The following is a 23,748-nucleotide window of genomic DNA, read 5'->3' on the forward strand; positions in this document are numbered from 1 at the left end:
AAAACCTAAGCCGCATACTTTTCCTGTGTTGGTGTTGGCCATAAGAGAAAACTAGAGAAATTAATGGATTCCCTCTTTTTAATTATCATTATAAGCTATATTAGATATAAGGTTTAAACAAATATATCATATGCACAGCTGAGACAAACAATTATTACCGTTTTATCAATACTATTTGTAAATTCGGCACCATATGCAGATTCTGTTATACAGCCGTAGATGAAATACGAGCGTGATTAGGTTCTCATTTATAAAATGTATTATTGATATTGGCATAAAAGGAATTCTGTAAGAGTAGCCATATATTTGAAATAGTGGCCTAGTTGTCCAGCCATGGAGGGATAGTTCTTTTCATGTGCACAATCTTTTTATCCAAATGATAGATAAATACCTACATAGGCAATGAACATTTTCACAATGGAAAAAAATTGGGATTCAAATATTCTGCTCCTTAGAAGATAGATAGCCAGATAGATAGATAGATAGACAGATAGCCAGATAGATAATAGATAGATAGATAGATAGATAGATAATAGATAGATAGATAGATAGATAGATAGATAGATATGGATATGCACTGGGTTTTGCATATGAAAAACAAAACATCATTACAATATTTATCTCTAAATCTCCTGTATTTTGCTTTAATAGCATTGATTGATAGTTGTAGCTACAAAATTCCATATTTACTATTATGTTACCAAATTTACTACTATGTTACCATGATCTTTGAATGACTTTGTTATGCAGACCTTGAAAAATATAATGGCTGAATGGATTACAAAATTGTTCTGCAGAATGCCAGTTGTACGTCTAATCGGAGTGTTATGGATCAAAGGTCTCCTGGATCAAATGTGTTCAAGCCATGTAATACATGTGTTTGACAAATCTGTTTCACCGAGATAACATATTGAGTTGTTTTAATGCTGGGGGTAATGTTGCTCTACTGGAGAACCATAGCCACCCATCCAAGTAGTATTGTAATCAATAATGATCTATTAGTGCTTTGTAAATTGAATTGTGACCATCAGTTTGAAACCTACTCTGTAGTCTATTACTGGGATATAATAAAGAGCTAAAAAATGTAGCATTGAGACAATATGTAAAATAAAAATGTGACTACAAGTCTCCTCCACTATGGCTTGTCTTGAGCTGCCACTGATTGTGGTTGAATCTGATACTTGCTTAAAATATATATTATGGAACACACAAGTTCTAAATGATAAAGTCATAGGTTCGCCTATATGCAACCCTCCCCAGAAACATACCTAGTCTACTTTCCTACCTCTGACACTCCTTTCTCTTGCTGTCCATTGCTTCTTCTCTTCTTTTGTCTATTCCTTTCTTCTTTTTCTTTTACCAAATTCAGATACCAACCTTAGCTATAAAATTCAAGCACTGACCTAGTATCTATCAGAAACATACCTAGTCTACTCTCCTACCTCTGACACTTCAATGAGCCGCCAGGTGCCAAAGGAAATCTTGGGAAAACTATGACCCAATGGGCCAATCCATGCTGTCACATGGGGACTCCATTGCCCTGTGTAATCTATGACACCAGAGACTCCTCGACCATGCAGCATTGTTTCCTCTGGGCAGCTAAATTGAAAAGAAACCTCTAGACCAGCTTTTCCCAACCTTTTTTAATATGGGAGAACCCCTGACATATCATTCAGGTCTTCAGGGAACCCCTTGCTTTATTAACCATATCACATATAGGTCACAGTATATTAGTGCAGTGATTGTGGAATGAATGCTTCTTACATTGCAAAGAATGTCCCCCTCACTAACAGCCAAAAAGACCATTCGTGTCACTTAAACTTACCTGAAAGGCACAAATTGCTCATTGCTCATGGTACCCCTAGCAACTTCTGGAGGAACCCTAGGGTTCCCCATAAGCTTGCTTGAGAAACACTGCTCTAGACAATATACTACAATTTGGGTCCTTTTTTGGGATTTTTGGGGATTTTATTATTAATTTCCACGTTGCCTTAATCTTTTCATACATTATTCTTCTATTTATGTCTTCAAAATTGTTATTACTTTTTTACTTTTTATCACTATTCTTTTTATCTTTCGGCTTCCTGCTGCTTATCTCCTTGCTTTAATTTCTATATATCGGCGGATGTGAATGTACTTTCACACAAGGTGTATTTTTCATAGATTATTCTCAATGTAATGTGTTAATTGGGTCTTAAAATAACACACCTGTTGTGAAGACTTCATCCCACATATGTCAGCTCTATACTGCATATTTATGTAATATAAGTCTAAAATACACTAACAGATCACAATGAAAGTTACACCATAATGAGACTGGAAGGAAAAAATGTGGCAATTGTTTTACACGCTGAGTAAAGGATATACCTTTGGAAATGATGTTTAGCTACAAGTTTAATAAATACAGAACATTACTGTATTCTGCTCTCTACATCATGGGGAATAGGTAATTTATGTATCCTATTAACCACTAAGGAAACAGTTCAGGAAACAGATGTATTTTAATGCCTTGCAGACAATTGGGACTTTGGGGGATTAAAGGCTTTTAAACAAACCAAGAAATTGAGGTGGTTGTCAATGGCTAAAAGATAAATTCATTATTTTACATCTAAAACGGACACCAATGTAAATTTGCTTGTATGCTACCGATGCGTAAAACATGGAACCTAATAATGTTATTTACTGTAGAACAGTGATGGGAAGATCATGTATTTTTATCTGAAACACTCATGTAGGAAAGAAAGCTAGTTAGATAGATAGATATAAATAGAATATGCAGAGTACCGCATAACATTTTTATTATCTTTCAAAGAAAACCAAGACATCAAGGGATCAAAGGAGCGTTCCGTAAAATTCGGTAGAGAATCCTCTTTACCCTCTTCTCTTCCCTTCTCTCTGAACAATTTTTAACACCTAATTACAAATGTTTGATAAAGCATCTTGAAATGATCGCCGATTGCAATGTGAAACAATCGCCTGGAAAACACTGGCCCGGCATTAACAACTATGAAATTAAAAGTCCCTTGGGTTTCTATTTAAAAGAGGTTAAATAGGCCATTTACATATTAATTAGCCTTAAGTCTTAAAATGCAATTTCATAGTGTTTAACAGTAATGACAAATTTGGCTTATCTAGCCGTTTCATTTAAAAGAAGTTCTCTGTTATTTGTTACAGCCTTTTTAAGTGGTGGTTAATGGTTGCTGATTTCCTTAAATCTGTAATGTAAAGAGTACATTTCAGTTAAAAGTTGGAAGATGTAGTACTGAAACTGAAGTCTACCTGCTCAATGGCTTATTTCTTAAACCTTGACCTTTTTTATTTTTTTTGGTTTCTTTAGTTTCCTACTTCCTTCTTCCTTTTTTATTCACTCCTCCCTTGGTTTCCCCATCCCCTCTATTCCTCCTCCCTACATCCCTTGCATTATTCTATCATAATCCCTTTTTTCTTTTTGTTACTTCTCTACTTCTTTAGTCATTTCATTTCCTTTCTTCCCTTGCTTTCTTTGTTCCTCCTTATGTCCAGTCATTTTTTACTTCTTTCCATTGCTTCCTTCCTTTCTTCTTCTGTCTATTCCTTCCTCCTCCTTCCTTTCTTCCTCCTTCCGTCCCTTCCTTTCTCCTGCTGTCCATTGCTTCATTTCTTCCTTTCTTCTTTTGTTTATTCCTTTGTCCTTTTTTCCCTTTTACCAAATTCAGATGCCTTCTTTAATTTACCCAAACCCAATTAAAATGGATCACGACATTCTACCACTAACCTTATATAATTCAAGCATTGGCCTAGTATTGGTGGCAGGGAATTATGATCTATTGAGGAAATATTGCAATCCTAACCAGTAAAGCATTCTTATACTGCATGATAGTTGCTGCGTGCATAGCTAGCTTCAGTCATTGGACACTTTTTTTTTTTAAAACATTCTTTATTTAAAATTTTTAATCAAACAAAATACAGAATACAGACTCAGCATGAAACAGAAGATAACATATCTGCCAGTATTAAGTGAATGATACAAGTATCATGAACAACATAACATAAAAAAAATAAAGAGTCAGTCATAGCAAGAAAACACTGAACAAATATAGTCCACGTAACTCAATATATCTTTAGCAGAAGGAAATTCAATAATGACATAGCTTATGCATAGTATCACAGAAATATAACATTTGTTTGTAGGGGTGGTTGCGTACTTAGGAAAAAGGCAATGTAGTATGAAGAGAGCACAGTATCCTGCGGAGAGGTTCTCCCTATCAGTACCTGTGAGATACACAGGAGTATACCCAAGAGTCAAATTGAAGAAATCAAATCTCTGTATTCGGTAGTGAGAGCAAATTGAGATCAATAGTACCAGGTATGTGCCACTTTCCTGCCCGTGCCCCACTCCGAGGAGGTAAAATCCTCCATTCGATGAATTTCGTTGATTCTGTTAATCCACAAACTAATCGTGGGGGGGGCAGGGTTTCGCCAGCCAGCAGCGATGCAGGAAAGTGCAGAGCAGCTTTGTAGCTCCTGGAGTTTCCATGTTACAGAAGATGCTATTAAAATACTCACTCCTTTAGATTTGGATAAAGCGGAACAGCTATGATATACTGTAGGGTATCTCCTATCACCTAGTCTCGGGAGTCTATCTGCTCGGAAGTGGGTTTCCTGCAGAAAGGCTACATGTGCCTTTAACCTGTGTAATTCTGCCAAAATGGATGAGCGCTTTTCTGGGACGTTTAGCCCCTTAACATTGTATGTAACAATATTAATCTCACCCACTTTGGCAGAGTAAAATTTACTTATACACACAACCAAGAAAGCAAAAAACAGAAGATAAATAACAAAAGACAAACAACAAAAAACATTGAGCGCAGATCAGCTGCGCAAAGTCCCTTGGAGGGGGAGGCTCAGGTGGTCAGGACAGAGTCCCCACCACCCGGGCCAGGCCTATCATTACATGCAAATAAATTAGATGTTGGATGAAGGCAAATGTTAGCAGTACGGGGGAGGGTACATTTAAACTTCAACATTCTCCAAAGAATAGGTTAGTATCAAATTTAGTTACAACCAATACCGTAACAAAAATGAACAGTGCAAAATAAAACAAGATTCTTAGAGACTGCAAATTCTTCATGGGTCAGCCTGCCAATCACACCCGGGAAAGAAACTAAAAGTCTTTCCAAAGGTCACTTGAGCGCGTAGACTACACTCTCGCAGGGGTTTGTGATGTGTCAGGATTCGGGTGAGAGCTGGGCTGGCTCCTCACTTGTTGTCTGTCAGGGTCCGCTGGAGGGGCTAAGAATGTGGGGAGAGATGGCCAGTCTGGCAGGTCCACATGAGGAAGTTCAAAGGTCGTCAAAAAATTCACTAAATCGCCCAATTCTCGAAAGGTGGAGGATTTGTTTCCTTTGTGGGCAAATAATTGAAATGGAAAACCCCATCTGTATTTTATATTATTCTCTTTCAGCAGTCTTAGGAGTGGCTTCAGTGCCCTACGCAGCGCTAGGGTATTACGGGAGAGATCTGTTAGGAACATAATTGGTCTATTGTTGAAGGTGAATTCTTCTTGGGACCTGGCTTCCTGCATAATACGTTCTTTAAGTTGGAAAGAGTGAATTCGGCAGATCACATCTCGTGGTCTTTCTGGATCCGGGTTCTTTGGGCCCAAGGTTCTATGTATACGATCTATTTCTATGGCATCATCTCTTGGCCTCCTTAGGAGCTCATTAAACAGAGTCGTTGCCGCTGCATGTAGATCCGTTGATTCGATTGTTTCCGGGAGACCCCTGATTCTGATATTATTGCGACGGCTACGATTTTCCAAATCATCCTGATGATACAAAAGTTGTTGCAGTATCCAGGAGTGTTCATTAAGCATGTGAGCGTGGGATTGAACATGACTGCGTAAATCAGCCGTTGTGTGTTCAACCTCTGCTACTTTCGAGCCGATGTCTGATCTAAGAGAAGATATTTCGGAGCGAAGAGATGTCTGAATGCGCTCAAGGTAAGATTCTCATTGGACACTTTTAATTACTTGCTGGCTAAGATTTCTACTCGATGAGTGGCTTTAATCTTGTATAGCTGATGCTTTGCTTGCTAAAAACCCAGCCCCAATGATCTGTGAAATGCTCAGGTGAGGATTGGAACTCTGGGGTTCCTTTAATAATTAATTATATTAGTTTTTGGTGAACCAACCACTGGTGAGTGAAATTTGGAGGACGCCATTTCTAACTCTTGCTTGATCATCATGATGTTCTGCTGCCTTCTATGAGGCTGGGATTCAGAAGAAGTATACTTTTCAGGAGCTTTGGATTTGCCTGCGGTTTTGGTTCTTGAGTTTGAGGTTCTGGGTCAGTGACTCTAAAAATATGGAAGCCACAGATCTCCACACCTCTGGCGTTTTCAGATTGCAGCCTTTGTATTTCTCTCTATACACATTTCCTTTTCTGGACACGACTGACTTTTCTTGCTGCCCAGAGTTGCTGATTATTTTAATTAATGAATTTACTTTATTATCAAGCAGCAGATGCAGGTACTTTCCAGCAAGGCGGGTTAGACCCAATAGACTAGAAGGCTGAATATAAATGGTTAGAACAATTGACATTTAAATCTGGAATTTTCAGCCTGAAGACACACACATAGTCGTCAAGCTGTGTTCAGTGGCATTTGACAATCTTTTTTTTTTTTAACCTGCCACCACTTGTGTGTGTATCATTGCTCCCTGTTGTAAGGTTTGCAAATGATGCTGCTTGCGAATAATTGGTTGTACACTGTGTTTCATAAATAATGTGTGTACTCAATGAGCATCTAAAAAAAAAAAAAAACTGGTAGGCAGATGATGGGACCAGACATCAGCATGGGCAAGGGGTTTAACAGGAAAATATTATATTTGATTAATATTGTTAAAATACATGAAATATTGTTAGTGTCTAAATTACCAACATGCATTGGGGTAGTGCATGGGCTGAGGTGACTCACATAGCACGCATTACATCCTATTACAATGTTGAAATACCACTCATTTTCAAAGGCAACACAGCTCTGACGTGTCCATTGCTTTGCGTTATCAGCCCATTCAAAATGAATAGGCTTCCTTAATATGCACGCCAATCTGTGTAATGCTGCACATCAATGTGTGTTCTTTAATCAGGTACAGAAAGACGGAGGTGTGAATGGGCCCTCCATGATTTTTGAATGGATACATAATTGCATTGACTGATCTGATCAGCTGTGTCTAATATGAAGAGCAGTAAAAGTTGCCTATAACAATGGAACCATTTGTTTCAGTAATGATTCACCAGGTGGAATAAAAATTTATACTAATGAACTTTTCAAATTCCAGCTGAAAAAGTTATCCTAATATAGGTGAACTGACTGTCTTGGAAAGATAATGTCAAATGTGATTAGGTGGCCTATGCAGTGCTATCTATCTATGTATCTATGTATCTATCTATGTATCTATCTATCTATCTATCTATCTATCTATCTATCTATCTATCTATCTTTTACTTTTCAGTTCTATCTTCCCATCCTAGTTCATTACAACATGTAATATACCATTCCTTCTGATGGAACCAGGAGAATTAATAATTTATTACATTTTGATCCAGAATATAAGCATTTGAATGTGTCTGATCTATGGAGAATAATACAAACCAGCAATCTCAGATCAGAAATTGTGTGACAGGACCAATCTGCATGCATATATATAGGAGAAATAAATAATAAAAGATTCCTTCTGAAAAAGAGAAACGACCACACCTTGTGCATTCTTTTCACCTTGTCCTTTCCACTTGCCTTCCAGGCATTGAGCATTAACACAGACTGGGTGCATTTGTAGATAGCAGTAACTGTGTAACACATGCTCATATGGGGATAGTGCATCATTCTCCAATGTGAATATTACAGAGGCTTTGAATTATAGAACAGTTCAGGATACCATCAAAGAAGATAGACAGGAAACTTTCACTTTCTATCCTTGATACAATTCCATGCTAAGCCATAAGAAAAACAATTCAGGTGAACTGATAGATTAGGGAGTTTTTTGATTCTCCTATGTATATACATTTAGATTTTTCCAGTCTGCAGAAAGTCACGCAATTACTGATTTGAGATTACATGTATTCTACATAAATCAAATATAAAAAAGTGATGAATATATTCCTTGTATCACCATATATTCTCTCAGTAATACAATGACATACATTTTTAGTTCATAGCTTAAAGGGTTAGGAATACTGGTACAACCCAAAGATGGCCGCTTTCATTCTATTGGTGTCATTTAAAAGGCATTAGGCTTGACATTACCATCAATATGTTTATTAAAAATGAACAGCAGAGCAAAAAAAATCCAGATCCAAATGATTCCAATATTGTACTTTCACATTAATTTACTTAAAATGCACAGTAATGATGTTTGGTAGACATGGGATTGAGTACTTGATGAGTCAATGCATTTATTTACTGTATTAGTTTCCAGTAATCTAGTAACAAGCTAAACAAGTTGCTGTGTCTACACTTTTTGCAGTTTTGTATGCAGTTCTACGTATGCATCCACTTCTGCTGCATGGCACAGGTTTCAGAACACTCAGCATTTAAACAAAACTCATATTTAAGTTTTAGGTAGCTCATGTATTGGTTTGTCTAATGGAATTGATATACCATCAGCAAGATCTTTGACTTTTTGGGGGCATAAAGGAAAAACATTGGGGTTTATGTATGGAATTCAGAATATTCAGAGTAAGGAATACAGAATATTAGCAAAGTCAGTTTCTCTTTAGAAGATTTTTGCTTGCACATCACTGGATGGTTTACATTGGCAAAGCTTTACCTTAATCACTAAGCTATTGTAAAGTGGTAGTTTATCTAAAAATGAAGACATTAAGCAGACTGGTTCTTTATTTTTGAATGGGAGAGGATAAGTCCATTTTGCAAAAAACAAACATACCGGACTGCTCGTAATCTTTTCTACTTGCTTGTACACAGCTCAGTGTAAGATGAAGAATGTGCCTGCTTCCATTTTTTTTTTATTTATTAAGAAAGATAATTAACAGGATGGATATATAGATGGGTGGGTAGATAGATACTGTAAATGAGTAGATGAATGGATGGAAAGAAAGAAAGAAAGAAAGAAAGAAAGAAAGAAAGAAAGAAAGAAAGAAAGAAAGAAAGAAAGAAAGAAAGAAAGAAAGAAAGAAAAGAAAGAAAGAAAGAAAGAAAGAAAGAAAGAAAGAAAGAAAGAAAGAAAGAAAGAAAGAAAGAAAGAAAGAAAGAAAGAAAGAGAGAAAGAGATTTATAGGTACATAGATATGATGTATATCTAGATGAGTAGATGAATAGATGGACAGGTAGATGGGTGGGTGAAAGGATGGATAGATGGAAGGGATTGGATTTTATCTACATTGTAAAAGCATTATGTATCAAAGTTACAGTGTACTTTTTTAGTACACAACTTTTTCTTCTTCTTTTTAGTTACATAGTTACAAAGTAGGTTAGTTTGAAAAAAGACATAAGTCCATCAAGTTTATCCACTAGGAAAATAAACATTTCCCAGATATAAAATACTGTGGACATAGTTGGTCCAAACAACCCCTGGTACAATTTGCTTCAACAGGGGAAAACAATTCCTTCCTGATTCCATGAGGCAATCAGATGTTCCCTGGATCAACGGGCTCTGAAGAAAGTATATTGCAGCTTGGCATTGCATGCTGTTATTAAGTCTATGATCTACCAGAACCCCCAGATCCTTTTCCATTTCTGACTCCCCCAAATGTATTCCCCTTAGACAGTATGAAGCATGCATGTTGTTAGCACGCAAGTATAATTTTACATTTATCTATATTAAATGTAATTTGCCCCTTGGCTGCATCCAGGTCTGCTTGTAGATTATAGACATCCTGTATGGACTTAATTCCATTACATAGTTTGGTGTCATCTACAAACATAGAAATGGTACTTTCAATCACAAACTCTATATCATTTATAAAGATGTTAAACAGTAAAAGTCCCAACACTGAACCCTGAGGTACACCACTAATAACCTTAGACCAAGTTATCTATAACCTTAAGCCAGTTCTCTATCCATTTACAGATTGACTTTTCTAAACCTATTGACCCTAACTTGCATATTAACCGTCTGTGGGGTACATTGTCAAATGCTTTAGCAAAGTCCAAGTACACTATATTAACTGCTATTCTAATGTCTACCTGTTTACTTACTTCCTCATAAAAAGAGAGTAAATGTGTTTGACAACTTCGCCTTTCTTGAAGCCATGTTGACTATCACTTAAAATAATATTTTCTAGCAGAAACTTCCCTGTGTGGTTCTTTATCAAACTCTCCAAGACTTTTCCAACTATGGACGTTAAACTAATGGGTCTGTAGTTACCTGGTAATAATCCCTTTTTGGAACCACATTGGCCTTACGCCAACCCATTGGTACCATGCCAGTGATTAAAGAGTCTCTAGAAATAATGGCTTTGAAATATATAGGTATATTATTATGCCTTTTGTAGGGAGCAAGAAAGAAGAAATAAGTAAGTAAATGCCATGGTGGTCTGGGCTACAATAAGGAAGGTGGCAGTAAAATTGGAAATGATTTTAATTCTTTGTTTCTGTAACAATAGAGAAATGTTCCTTGTATTGTTAGGATCCATCCTGCATTGCTAATCTGCATTCCCTGGCATGCATTTCTCTTGTCTTTTAAAAATTCAGAACGTAATAATCCAAAATTAATATTCTAGTGCGGCCACTGATTGTACTTGGGGAGCTCGAACATTTAGTTCACTTTCCGAGTAATTTTAAGACAACCGTTTTTCTCCCAGCGATTGATATTTGTAATTTAACAGTTTATCTATGAGAGACTGTATCTAATTATACTCACACACCGCTCCAAAGTTCATGTATCTGTAAAAAGCCGAAGGCAGCTTTTTATTTCTTTTCATATAAAGGATTTTTTTTTCTTTATAGTGAGTCTGATTTCAGCAGGTTGAGGAGATGAGTCTGGAGTTGCTGAAGTATTCTGAACGATGATTAATTAAAACAAAAAATGAATTCCAACAGTGGAGCTCTGACCCATCCCAGCAGGACACCCCAGCCGCAGATTTCAGTAGTGATATTAATGGGCCATCGACGCATGCAATTTTAGGCTTACCTGTTTGTGAGCGTGGTCATAAGAATTAATATGGTTGTCAAACTCCTGGTGCTTGTGGTATTGCTTGTCACATAATTCACAATAGAAATTAGCCTTCAGGTCCTCCAGAGCATTCGCTATGCTTTTTCCTTTCTCCGTGTAGCCCTGAAACAAAAGACAAGGAAAAGATTGTTGATTTGTCGCTGGCTTTGCAGTCAAATAGAAAAAAGATAATTAGAAAATATATATATATTTTTTGAAACAATTCCAGACAATAAGTGAAAGCAGGCTTCAAATGCTAATGCAATTTGCCAAACAATGAAGTTGTGCTAGAGTCAATTCAGTTTACTTTGATTTGAGTTTGATGTATTACACTAGAGTAATGTTTCTCAATCAGGGTTCCCCCAGAGGTTGCTAGGGGTTCTTTGAGCAATTTATGCTTTTAGGTCAGATTAGGTGACACAATGATCTTGGCTATCTGTCGGGGTGACATACTTCCCAATGACCAGCAATATAAGAAGCATTCTTCCTACTGACCACCACACTAATACACTGTGAGCTGTGGCTTTAGTATTTATAGAAGGGGTTCCCTGAAAACCTGAAAAACTATGAAATTTGCTGTCACCTTATTTCATGGTGACAATGGTTGCAAGGACAAATGGAGAGTATGTATCTAGCAGTGGCAGCGACCATAATGCCAGTGCATACACTAAAAATGTAACAATTTGTAGAACTAGAAAAGATAAAACTTATTTTGCTCTAACTCTGCCTACCATCTACACACCAACACACAGCAAATGCATAGACTTGAATTGCAAGAATAAGAAGTAAAGCCCAACCATTGGGACTGATTAGTTAAAGCTCTTCAATACTAGAGAAGATAGACTATCGTGGGAGAACCTGTCTCATCCAGCATACCTGGACCAGATCCATTCCAGATCTGTTGGAACCCAGGTTCTCCTATGTTCTATCTTCTCCAGTCTTGAAGAACTTTAATAAATAAAGTCGATTGTGTAGCATTGCTAACTGAGAGTGCAATCAGCTTATATGATTTCCTCTATGTACAAATTATATTAAAAATTATGCTCAAAGCCAAGTTTTAAAAGACAAACATACATTGAAAAGATCAATGCATCAAGATGATCTCTTTGTTATGCATACTGAAAAAATACAATCCCATTAAAATTGATGCCCGGCACTGAAATGTATTTTGTTGATGTGAGTTACTAGGAAAGCATTTGGGTTGAACTTCCCTTTCCTATTTCCTGTTTAGAGTGCTATCTACCCCTCAAAAAAATAAATCCATTATGCTTGTTTAAATTACAAATTTTGTTTTCTGGCTCCTGGTATCTGTGGCTGATGGACATTGATTGGTCATCATAAAAGTATTCTGTGGGCAGTTTGTGGTCAGCTAAAAGGATAAAAGAATATGACCGTGCTGGGTGAAATATACATGAAATATACATGAGGATTTTTTAGACAGGTAAAAAAATACAGTTTACATGGCATGTAATGGTTCCTAGATAACATTTAAAGATGACCTGTAACTGCAGAAGCTATTTTGCAGTTGATGTGAAGATAGTTTTGCTATCTACTGGGAGGCAGAGACATTGAGCCTCAGTTATTAAAGCTCTCCATGACTAGAGAAGATAGATATCATAAGGGAACCTGGGTAATGGCAAACTTTGAATGGGTGTCTTAGGACCAGTGATGGTAAGTTATTAATAGCTAGCTGATGCTATTACCAACCTTCTGGTTTTCAACTGATACAATGTGAGTCTATGGGTACTGATCACCAATGCCTCTGGAAAAATGTTTATCCAAACACTATTCAAGTGAATAGAGTTTATGATTAATGCTCAGGAATATTGGAAGGTGCTGGTGAACAGGAACATAGTAACCAACAGAAGAATTGGCATCGCCCAATGTTTGAATACTTAACGTATCCGACAGGTGGCATTCTCTGACACTCTGTAGTGTTATGGATTCCTCAGGACATTGGGGTCATTCATTATGATGTGGTTAAAAGATAGATAAAATATTGCCACTTTCTTTTCTCCGTTTAGGATTATTTAGGAAAGGGTGATCATTTACAAATCAACAATATAAAAAATTATAATATTTTAGAAAATGTGGCAATTTGATCACTAGTTCTTAACAAATAACCCCCACATTGTTGGGGGATACGGGAACACTACAGAGTGTCAGATGATGCCCTATGTTGGAATAATTCTGTATGCATGGGCAACTACCTTTTTCCTTGGGTTCATGTGATGTCACCAGCTCACCAACACTTTCCAAAATCTTTGAGCCCAATGGAATTGTTCCCAGCTTATCTCAGTATTAGACCCCCCCCCCCCCTACATAACACTTCCCCAAACCTTGAATCACTTGGAGTTTTTCATGGCTGGGAAAGAAGCAGCAGGAGATCTTTTTAAAGAATGGAGTATGTTGGTGGAGGAGCTGTGGACATTCCCACAAGGACCCAGTTAGGATTGTCACCTTTTCTGGGGAAAAAAATTCCCAACCATATGTTCCTTATCCTTTTAATAACATAGGCAACAAATCTTATTCTTACCAACCATATGGCAACCCTGGAAACCCACACTTCCTGGGTTACATTCAATTATGGAGAAGGAAACAGGTGGAAAAACACTACTTATGCATAAAGAGGTAAGTCTGCCAGCATTTTCTCATATGTGCCCAACATTGAGCAGGGTTGGGATACTGGAATTGGGACACCTCTAAGGCAACACAGGCATTGAAAGGGTTGAACGAATATTGCATAAGTGCTTCCTACATGATTTTTATCTTTCTTTTTTTAACATTCTTAGCAGAGACTATTTTTACTCTCAGCCTCGCTATAGGAAGACACACTGTGTTAAAATATATAGACACAGTAGGGGATATGCATATGGTAATAGGATGCTACAGATTGCTTTTTAAGCGTTTTGAACATATGTCTGCAAAAGAAAAACATATCAGCCTATCTGTCTTTTTTTCATGGGCTCTTTATTTTATTCTTCGTTCGGGTGTTTGTACCTTTCTTTGATGTTGGAATTAGCAAAGGGAAATTATTTGATTAATCCGTTGCAGAATATGATTCTTGCCTTATTGTCACCATTAGGAAACCGATGTGCTGTAAATTCGGCAGTAATGGTCTATATCAAACAATAATTTTTGCAGTAGCTTCATACATAATAATTATGCATAATTATACAGCACATTAATTTTCATGGACTTTTTTTGTTTAGTTTTTATTTTTATCAGTTTAGGCAATTATTACTTAGATACAGCTAAAATGTGTATGTATATATAAATATATATATATACGGTATACACATATACATTATATGTATTGCGTTAAAAAAAAAAAAATTGAATAGGGTAAATTCTAAAAGCCATAAGGTTGATAAATAAATACAAAAAGAATATAGCGTGGTATATTTCATCTTTGGGAATATCAATCAAATGTGACCATGTGCCACCCAAAGTAGCAGGAACAATAGATGCCAGACCAAAGTCAAGCAGTTGACGAAGTTACATAAATGGGAGAAAATATAGAATAATAGCAAGGTATGTTCTTGCTCTTTAGACTTACAAAATGCCTCTTTAAAGGACTTCTTTACAAACAATTTGCTCTGTATAGGGGCACAGATCAAGAATGCCCCTTACCACCATGTATCTTTATTTCCTGGGAAATGAGCCCCTGGCAGCTTTATTCTGCCATGATCCTAGCATCAAGGATGTGACCATAATTGATAAAAATCTTAATTTATTTTAGAAGACAACTCTACTGATAAAACATTTAAATAATTTGTTTTCAGTACAGTAGTTCAATCCCTACCACAACATTTCAATTGCGTATGGAAAACTTTTGCTTTTTTCTATTTAAGAATCAAAATCCCTCTCATCATGGGGGTCTTTTTTAGTGTACATGTCCCCTTTTTTGGAAAACATTTAGAAGAAATAAAGGTTTTGTCTAAATTGGTAATTTCTTGATGGGGAAGAATAAATAAAAGAAAATAGATATATAATACAAACAATTACATTACTCTAGAACTCTGCATATCATCTTTCAGCACAAAGACCTTAAAATTATTGAAAACAAGGTCAATTCTTCTATCCCGTGAGGAAAGGAAAGTAGACTAAACTTGAAAACCTTGCACACATTTTAAACAGAAGAAAGATTTTGGGGAATTCATTTCACTAGATATTACTACACTACCCAGATATCCCAACTCGCTGCACATTGTTGAATACACCTATCACTCAGATTGGACAAATATTAAAAAAAGTTTTCGTTACAAAACCATCTGAACTATTTCTGTAGTTACAACCCAAAAAGCTCTTGGAGGAGGCAAAAACCACTCATTATACCATCTCAGCTTATCTCTCCAACTACATTAACACTGTTCTTTCCAATATCACACAACAACATTGAACCCGATAATTAAAAACATTTTAAAAACATTAATTTGTATTTAACGGTGTCAGTAAAGAGATCCAGAAAACAGCTGATAAGAATAAACCAAATACCTGTATCCAGGGCTTGGAAGAACTCCCCCCCGCCCACGACCCCCCTAAGAAAATGGTTATAAAATCCGTCACTGTAAACCTAATTATAAAGATTTGCTGCACAGTCAGATTTTATTGCATGTTAACAAATACTGCTTACATAATGACCTTATTGATGAGAACCAATATAAATAATATGAAAATAACAGAGGGTGTAAAAAGCAACTGTGCATATAAAATATAAATGAAAAATAAAAATTAATTTTTGAGTATAAACCTGCAAGAGATTGTTACTAAAAGTTATATGAACTTGTTAATCTTCTGTTCATGGTATTCTATGTAATTTCCAAGTGTTCACTTTACTGCAAATAACATAGAATACCTGCCTGCCCGGCTTTGGCATCTCACTGGGGGTTTGCCACTGAGATCTATCACTGAGGGTTTTGTCCCTGGGGGTCTGGCATTGAGTCTGTTATGGGAGATCTGTCACTGGAGGACCTGTCATAAGAGGCTGTCACTAAGGGGTCTATCACTGAGGGGTCTGTCACTAGTGGGGGAGATCTGTCACTGAGGGTTCTTTCCCTAAAAGGTCTGTCACCGACGGTTCTGTTACCTGGAGGGGGGTCTGTAACTGAGGGAACTGGGGTTTTAGGACTAAGGATCTGTCACTGAGTCTATTAATGGAGATCTGTCACTGGAGGATCTGTCATAAGAGACTGTCACTAAAGGGTCTATCACTGAGGGGTCTGTCGCTAGTGGGGGAGATCTGTCACTGAGGGTCTTTCCCTAAAAGGTCTTTCACCGAGGGTTCTGTTACCTGGAGGGGAGTAACTGTAACTTAGGGAACTGGGCTTTTGTCACTAAGGCTCATAGGAGACTGTCACTAAGGGGTCTTTCACTGTTGGCCTGTTTTGAAGGTCTGTCACTAAGGGGCCTGTCACCAGTGGGAGATATGTCACTGAGGGTTCTGCCACTGGAAGATCTGCCACTGTGGGCACTGTCACATCGGGTTCTTTCACATGGGAAACTCGGTCACTGAGGGCTCCCTGAAAGGTCTGTCATGGATGGTTCTGTCACCTGAGGAGGGTTGTAATTGAGGGTTTTGTCACTAAGGGCCTTTCACTGAGTCTAATAATGAGCATCTGTGACTAGAGGACCTGCCATAAGAGACTTTCACTAAGGGGTCTTTCACTGATCATCTGTGACTGAGGGTCTTTCACTCACTGAGGGGGCTGTCACTAGTGGGGGTGATCTGTCCCTGAGGGTTCTACCACTGAAATATCTGTCTGGGCACTGTAACACAGGGATCTTTTACATTGGGAAGTTCTCTAAATGAGGGGTCTGTCAGTGGGGGATATGTAACCTGGGGATTCTGTCACTGAGGGTCTTGTTACTAAAGGGTTAGCCTATAATGAATCGGTCAATGGGAAATACACACCCGGAAGCGTCTTTTATATACTTATTATATTTTTTACAGTAGCCGGTATAACATGTCTGCACTTAAAATGAAAACATAAATCTGATGATATCTTTAATCCCGAACAGTTTCAGGGAATTCACATTGACTGTAGGATATTCTTTATTCTCCTGAAATATACCGCAGATAAAAGGTGAACAAACTCTTATAATTTAGTCTTGCCTTCACAGTGGGATGGTTCCATGTTTTTATTTTCTGTCAGTTTACAGACATATTTTACATTGCAGAAACAGTTTGGAAATTTCTTCAGTAATTCTCTCAAACTGCAACTGACACTTTGTCGATTTTAATGTTTGGATAAAAGTGAAGAAATAAAAAGCGCAAAATTCCCTTTCCTATACACATGTTGAGAAATGTTGCTTTAAAGAATTCTTTCAATTTTTTGGGCTCCTCCATTGCTTTGGCACTGCCATTTTTATATGTTTGGTTATCGTCTGAATGGGAATATCCTTCTTGTGCATTAATGGGATGATCAGTTCTGGTATTACGCTACAAATGAATAAAGATTATCAGAGCCATGAATTCTAATACAACTTTAGTCCTGGACAAAAGATAAACCTAGAATACAATAGATGCATGCGACCTTCTGCCCTCCTTGTGACTTGCTTCTCTCTATGAAATGCAATGGCTTACTTTGAATTTTCCCATTCTAGGGGGGTCTATTTATAAATTGTTTGTCCATTGATTTGTCTGTTTTTTAGTTCAGATACATATTTCCCCATTTAATGAATAGGGAACAAAACATATCAGAACAAAATCGCATCTGTTCATTAATCCATCATATCAATGAATTATTATTAATATTATTATTAAACAGGATTTATATAGCGCCAACATATTACGCAGCGCTGTACACTAAATAGGGATTACAAATGACAGACTAATACAGACAGTGATACAGGAGGAGAAGACCCTGCCCCGAAGAGCTTACAATCTAGTAGGTGGGGGATTTTCACACACAATAGGATGGGAGATATGTAGTGGTGGGAAGTAGTGGTGGTTTCAAATGACAGAAGAAGACGGGTAGGCAAGTTTGAAAAAATGGGTTTTGAGCGCTCTTTTAAATGAGCAGAAAGTAGGAGCAAGCCGAATAGGACGAGGAAGACCATTCCAGAGAGTTGGAGCAGCTCTAGAGAAGTCTTGTAACCGTGTGTGTGATGAGGTTATGAGTGAGGAAGTCAGTAGTAGGTCATTGGAGGAGTGGAGAGAGCGGCAGGGGGAGTATTTTTTAACCATGTCAGAGATGTAAGTGGGACAATAACTGTGTAGGGATTTGAAGGCAAAGCACAGGAGCTTAAATTTGATTCTAAGGTGAAATGGAAGCCAATGGAGATAACTACAAAGATACAGTGGAAGAGGAGCGGAGGGAAGGATGGATGAGTCTGGCTGCAGCATTCATGATAGATTGTAGAGGAGAGAGTCGGGTTAGTGGAATGCCAGCAAGAAGGATGTTACAGTAGTCCAGACGGGAGATGATGAGAGCATGTACAAGGAGTTTGGTGGTCTCAGGGGACAGGTAGGGGCGGATTTTGGAGATGTTGCGTAGGTGAAAGTGACAGGACCTGGAAATGTTCTGAATATGGGGGGTAAATGAGAGGGCGGAGTCAAGGGTGACACCAAGACAACGTGCCTGAGGGGAGGGCCGAATAACAGTGGAATCATATCAAAATCATATCAAGGCCAAATCGCATCTGTTCATTAATCCATTCATCGGGTCCATTCATCAATGGATGAACAGATAGACCCCCTTAAAAATAGAATGTAAAAACAAACAAAAAAAAAAAGCAGCATACCAGTCCTTGGATATTAGTTATTTAAAAATTAGCTTTCTTTTTTTGTGTTTTTTTTTAATTCATTTTAAACTTGGTGATCTAGCTAGTAGCACACATTCATGGTACTTTTAGAGAAGATACATTGGCACCCTTTGCTGTGCTCTTTATCTGCTCCACAAGAACCTCCTGCATTACATAGGAAGGAGGTGATCTGTGGTTAAAAGATGGGGAGGATAACAAGATTTAATATCTCAGTGTAGTACACAGGAATTAAATAGGATAATGATTTTCTATCAGCATCGATGCTTTGAATTTTCAGAGATTTTTAGCCTAAAAGGAAACCATCATATTTGGAAAAATGCAACATATTTATTGTACAGTGCTGCGTAATATGTTGGCACTTTATAAATCCTGTTTATTATTATTAATAATAATAGTATTAATAACATATGATATCTTTGTTCTTGAGTTTTTAAGTTCTCCAGATAAATATGGCTGTGCTGCATTGTGTCATTGATAAAGTAGATGCAGGAGGCAGGAAAAAACAGAAGACAAATGAGCAATGGAGATCTTGGCCCTCAAAGACTAAAGTTGAATAGCCCAGATAAAGGCACCTAAATGGGCCAGGTGGGTTGTGGATTTTTTTTTTCCTAGTCTTCTATTATTTATTTTTTGCTTTAGGTGATTATTTTAAAATACAGTTTGCAGCATTCTATTAAATCTTCTCTGTACAGTAAAGCGAACACCTAATCATTAAATGACTCATTGCCAACCTAAGCAGTATTTTAAGCTGACTGTAGCCGGCCAAGAAATGTATCAGGTAGCAGTTTTATAAGTGTGGTTGGAGGTGAATGGTCGGTCAGCTTGCTAGACATACATCTATTGATCTATGTGCGTCTGAAACAAACAAGCTCCAAAGTATCCATAACAAGTGCTGCCTGAAGGATAAATTATTCAATGTATTACCGGTATATTAATGGATTATATTGCTGTAATGAAAGATTTTAGTTGAAATGATTAGAGTGCAACAAACTGCGCTTTCTGAAAGCCATTTACAGTGTATACGCAAGTCTACTTTTCAATAACTTTGAAAATATAAACCAAAAATGAATGGGCTTTTCTCCAGTATTATTTTCCTCCACTTTTATTTTTATAATTGCCCTTGTTCTGTACATTTACTGCAATGCAGGTGTCCGGGCTTGTTTCCCGGATTATTTGACCAAGTATAAATGCCAAGTATTCCAGCTACCTATAGATAGACAGATAGATGGATGCATCCATAGATGTGGTAATATGTTGATGCCTTATAAATAAAATAGTATGCTTTAGACCGAGCATTCTGTCCTACATTGTGCCACATCCCAACTACTTACACACCAAAAACATCATTACATAATTGATAATTTGATGGTATTTGGAATTTTATTCATAAAATTCACTTTTAAAAAATGGAAATATCCATGGTAAATTTTACATCTGGCATTATTGAACATTTGTACATGTCACAATTACAATGATAAAGATTGAGTCCTCAAAATAACATTGCATTGTGTTACATTCCAAACAACCTTTCATGTCACATAAGACAGAGAATAGAGAACCTTTCTCTTTTTCCAAGTAGATGATACAAATTTCTATCAGTTTTTCCAACACGTTTTGCATATTTCTCAGCTTCTTACTTAGAAAAGTAACAGCCGTATTCATTAACTTAAAGAAGAGTTCAAAGTGCCTGATGTATTTCCAAGTATAGAATAAATAACTGGATCAGATGAATAAATCCATCCCAGATTCCAAATAGGCCCCCCCACAACATTGGACCAAGTTATAAGGAAATGCCCCCCCCCTCCCCCCCCAACGATGGCCCTTTCCACCATTCAGGTCAGGGGCGTCTGGTTTTTCCAAAAAAGAAAGTGACTACATGCCTTTGGAAAACTTGATTTCACAGGACCTTTTAATGAATAAGAGAAGGGCACACATGCTTGCTGCTCCATTTCCTATTCAGGTTGGTCCTGAGTCTATTGAAGAGTCCTGGTTTTAATAGTGAAGGTGGAAAGGGGAGTGCTATTTTTTTTTTTTTTTTTTTTTTAATAATACAAAGATTTAAGGTTGGATTTTCAGAAAATCTAACCAGTGTAATTAGTGGAGCTGTTCTTTGTGTATTGTTAAGTAAATTTGCATCTGCCATTGATTTTAATTTGATTTAAGTGCAGTTACGACTCAACTCAAAAATGGATTCGATTTGGCGAACTGTTAGTGAACTAAGCAGAGGCAACTTCTAGTACAAGTTTTATTATTATTATTATTATTATTATTATTATTATTAATAATAATAATAATAATAATAATAATAATATTAAATAGATAGATAGATAGATAGATAGATAGATAGATAGATAGAACAGTGTAGGTCTGGGACATTGGTATTGGCCGAATCTTTCGTTCCCAAAGGTTCCCAAAAAAAATTAATGGATAGAAAAAATGTCCAATCTACATTTTGGATATATTGCAAGAAAGAATACATGAATTACAAAATTTTATGTGGATTTGGGGTCCATTAAAAAAGAAAGCAAGCATGTACCTTTAAGAATTTGTCTTCAAGTAAATTATAAGTTTCCTTTTACAATGTTTCTGCTAAATCCATGTTGTAGGCTCTGCACTTTGCCTTCTCTTGTTTTTAATATCCAGGGACAGCTGAGAATGCTAATCAATTAGTACAAATTTAGACACCATATCGTACACAACAGTAGCATTAAACTCTCCCAGTCCCTTCATTACCGAGAAAGCATGCAGCAATGTCTGCAATCAATTTACAATGCATTAGGTTACTTAAATGGCGATAATTAAGAATAATTACTTAATTTATTAGCAATGCAGAAATAATTCACAGTAGTAGCAGACTACCAGTGCATCATTACAACTTTAATTAATTAGAAGCAGTGTAAAATCTCAGAAAATGAACAATAAATAGGAGGAGGAGGCGATGCACGAGTATAATGCAGTGTTCAGACTCGTAAAGGGAGATGTTCCTATATGTGGCTCTAATAACTAATACGTAATAAAGTTGTGTTTCCCTTTTAGAGTATTTTCTCTTTTATTTTACAGTTTGTTGTATTTTGTAAAACTTTGTTTTAATTTTATATAGCACTTTGAAACACACACACATTTATATATATATATATATATATATATATATATATATATATATGTGTGTGTGTGTTGTGTACCAGGGGTCTTATTATTATTAAATACATAAGAATTGCTTTATTCCTGGCTTTTTTTTTAGTAATTTATTTATAAAACAAGCCCTCTATATATAGTAATAATATAATATAATGTGGATATGTGTGATGCTTTACCATTGGGTCAAGATTGTCATACAAGAATCAGGTGCATGTGCTCATGTCCTTAATGTGCTACAGACCTTATGATTTATTTTTTCAACCTACCTTTTTAAAATTTTTGAAGAAATATGTTCTACTCTCTGGTACTGGTAGTCTGGATACTCCTGGAGGTGGTCAATACACTCAGTTATTTCATCAGGCAATGCCTGGGGTCACACCTATGCATTGTGGTAACACGCCATCCAGTGCATGGTTCATTGCAGGACCTTTCACCTTGACAATCCACCACAAAGCAAAAATGGGACCCATCTGTGCACCACCAGGTTCATGTCCAATATTGCTGTGGTGCATTGGGAGCCCATTCAAAATAAAGAGCTACCCTAAATCAACATGCGTAGAAAGGTGGAATAAAGTATCTTAAGAAGGGAGGCGTATAGGCTGCAAAACTACTTTATTTGGTACTGGCATTACCGATACTGGAAGAGACTCTTCCACTGGCACTGTATCTATTAACTTGAAAGTTTTCTATGATGAAGATATAGAAGACATTTAAATAAAGGTAATGGTTAAGCCTTTATTAGGTTGGTTAAGCCTTTTATGATTGTGGTGTTGACTCTTGAAAAGTGGGAACCTAGGCAATGGGTTTACCAAATATCCTTATGTTGGCATCTGACCACATTGGTTGCAGGGTTCATTTTCAAGCCTACCACTGTCAAGAACAGAAGAAGGTTGGATGCTGTGCTAAGAACACCCAATAAAAACCATCAAATACATCAAAAAACATAAAATTACAGCTTAGTATCACATAAAGGACCAACGTCTTTTATGTCACCATTATGGATGCACAATTTTGCTTAGCTGTGACCTTTTTAAACTATCCCCTCTGTTTACATGCATACCTGCAAAGACAAGCAACTTATTTTATTAAAAGAAAGCCTGTTCCATCTACTGCTAACCTCAAATGAATAAAGTATAAAATGTATGGCTAATTCTATTACAAATACTTGTTGGGAATACATTACCCAGACAGTAATGAGCACTCCTCATGGTGCCTCAGAGACATAAGACTTCCTGAAACAACAATTCAAATAGCTGATTACAGTTTGATGCTGTTTCATGAGCTCTCCTGGGGCATCAATTAATCCTGTGAACTCATCCTATCCCACACTTATTTACCAAAAGGGCCTGTAATAAATGGCAATCTGAGAGCTTTCAGTCCCCGTTAGATGATCCCGCACTCCCTTGTCTGCCTAAAAAGGTGTTTATGGCTCCACCATCAATTAACAATAATATATTTGTGCAGCTATTAAAACAAGGTTACTGGTATTAAACTTTGTAATTCTTCCTTGTAAAATTTCTTCTGTGTAATATATGAGTCAATGACATTTACAGGCTTTTTGTTGTGGCTTAGAATACGCTTCTGTTTGTTAAAAAGGGAAGGAGGTGCTGTAGACCTTCATTTTTTGTAAATAAGCTTGTGATATAACAGTTTAAAGTAGACTAGGCATTTTATAAACTGTAGAAGACAAATTA

General features: G+C 36.8%; 1 protein-coding gene across 1 annotated transcript in view; it reads right to left on the bottom strand.

Annotated features, from left to right (window-relative positions):
• The window catches only part of ZNF804B (zinc finger protein 804B), a 230,666-nt gene that overhangs the window by 14,962 nt on the left and 191,956 nt on the right, over positions 1-23,748 (bottom strand). Inside the window, exon 2 of the mRNA XM_072412811.1 lies at positions 11,129-11,272. Coding sequence (XP_072268912.1) covers positions 11,129-11,272 — 144 coding nt within the window. The remainder of the gene's footprint in view (positions 1-11,128; positions 11,273-23,748) is intronic.

The sequence above is a fragment of the Pyxicephalus adspersus genome, chromosome 5, assembly GCF_032062135.1.
Source record: "Pyxicephalus adspersus chromosome 5, UCB_Pads_2.0, whole genome shotgun sequence".
In the NCBI taxonomy this organism is placed as follows: Eukaryota; Metazoa; Chordata; class Amphibia; order Anura; family Pyxicephalidae; genus Pyxicephalus; species Pyxicephalus adspersus.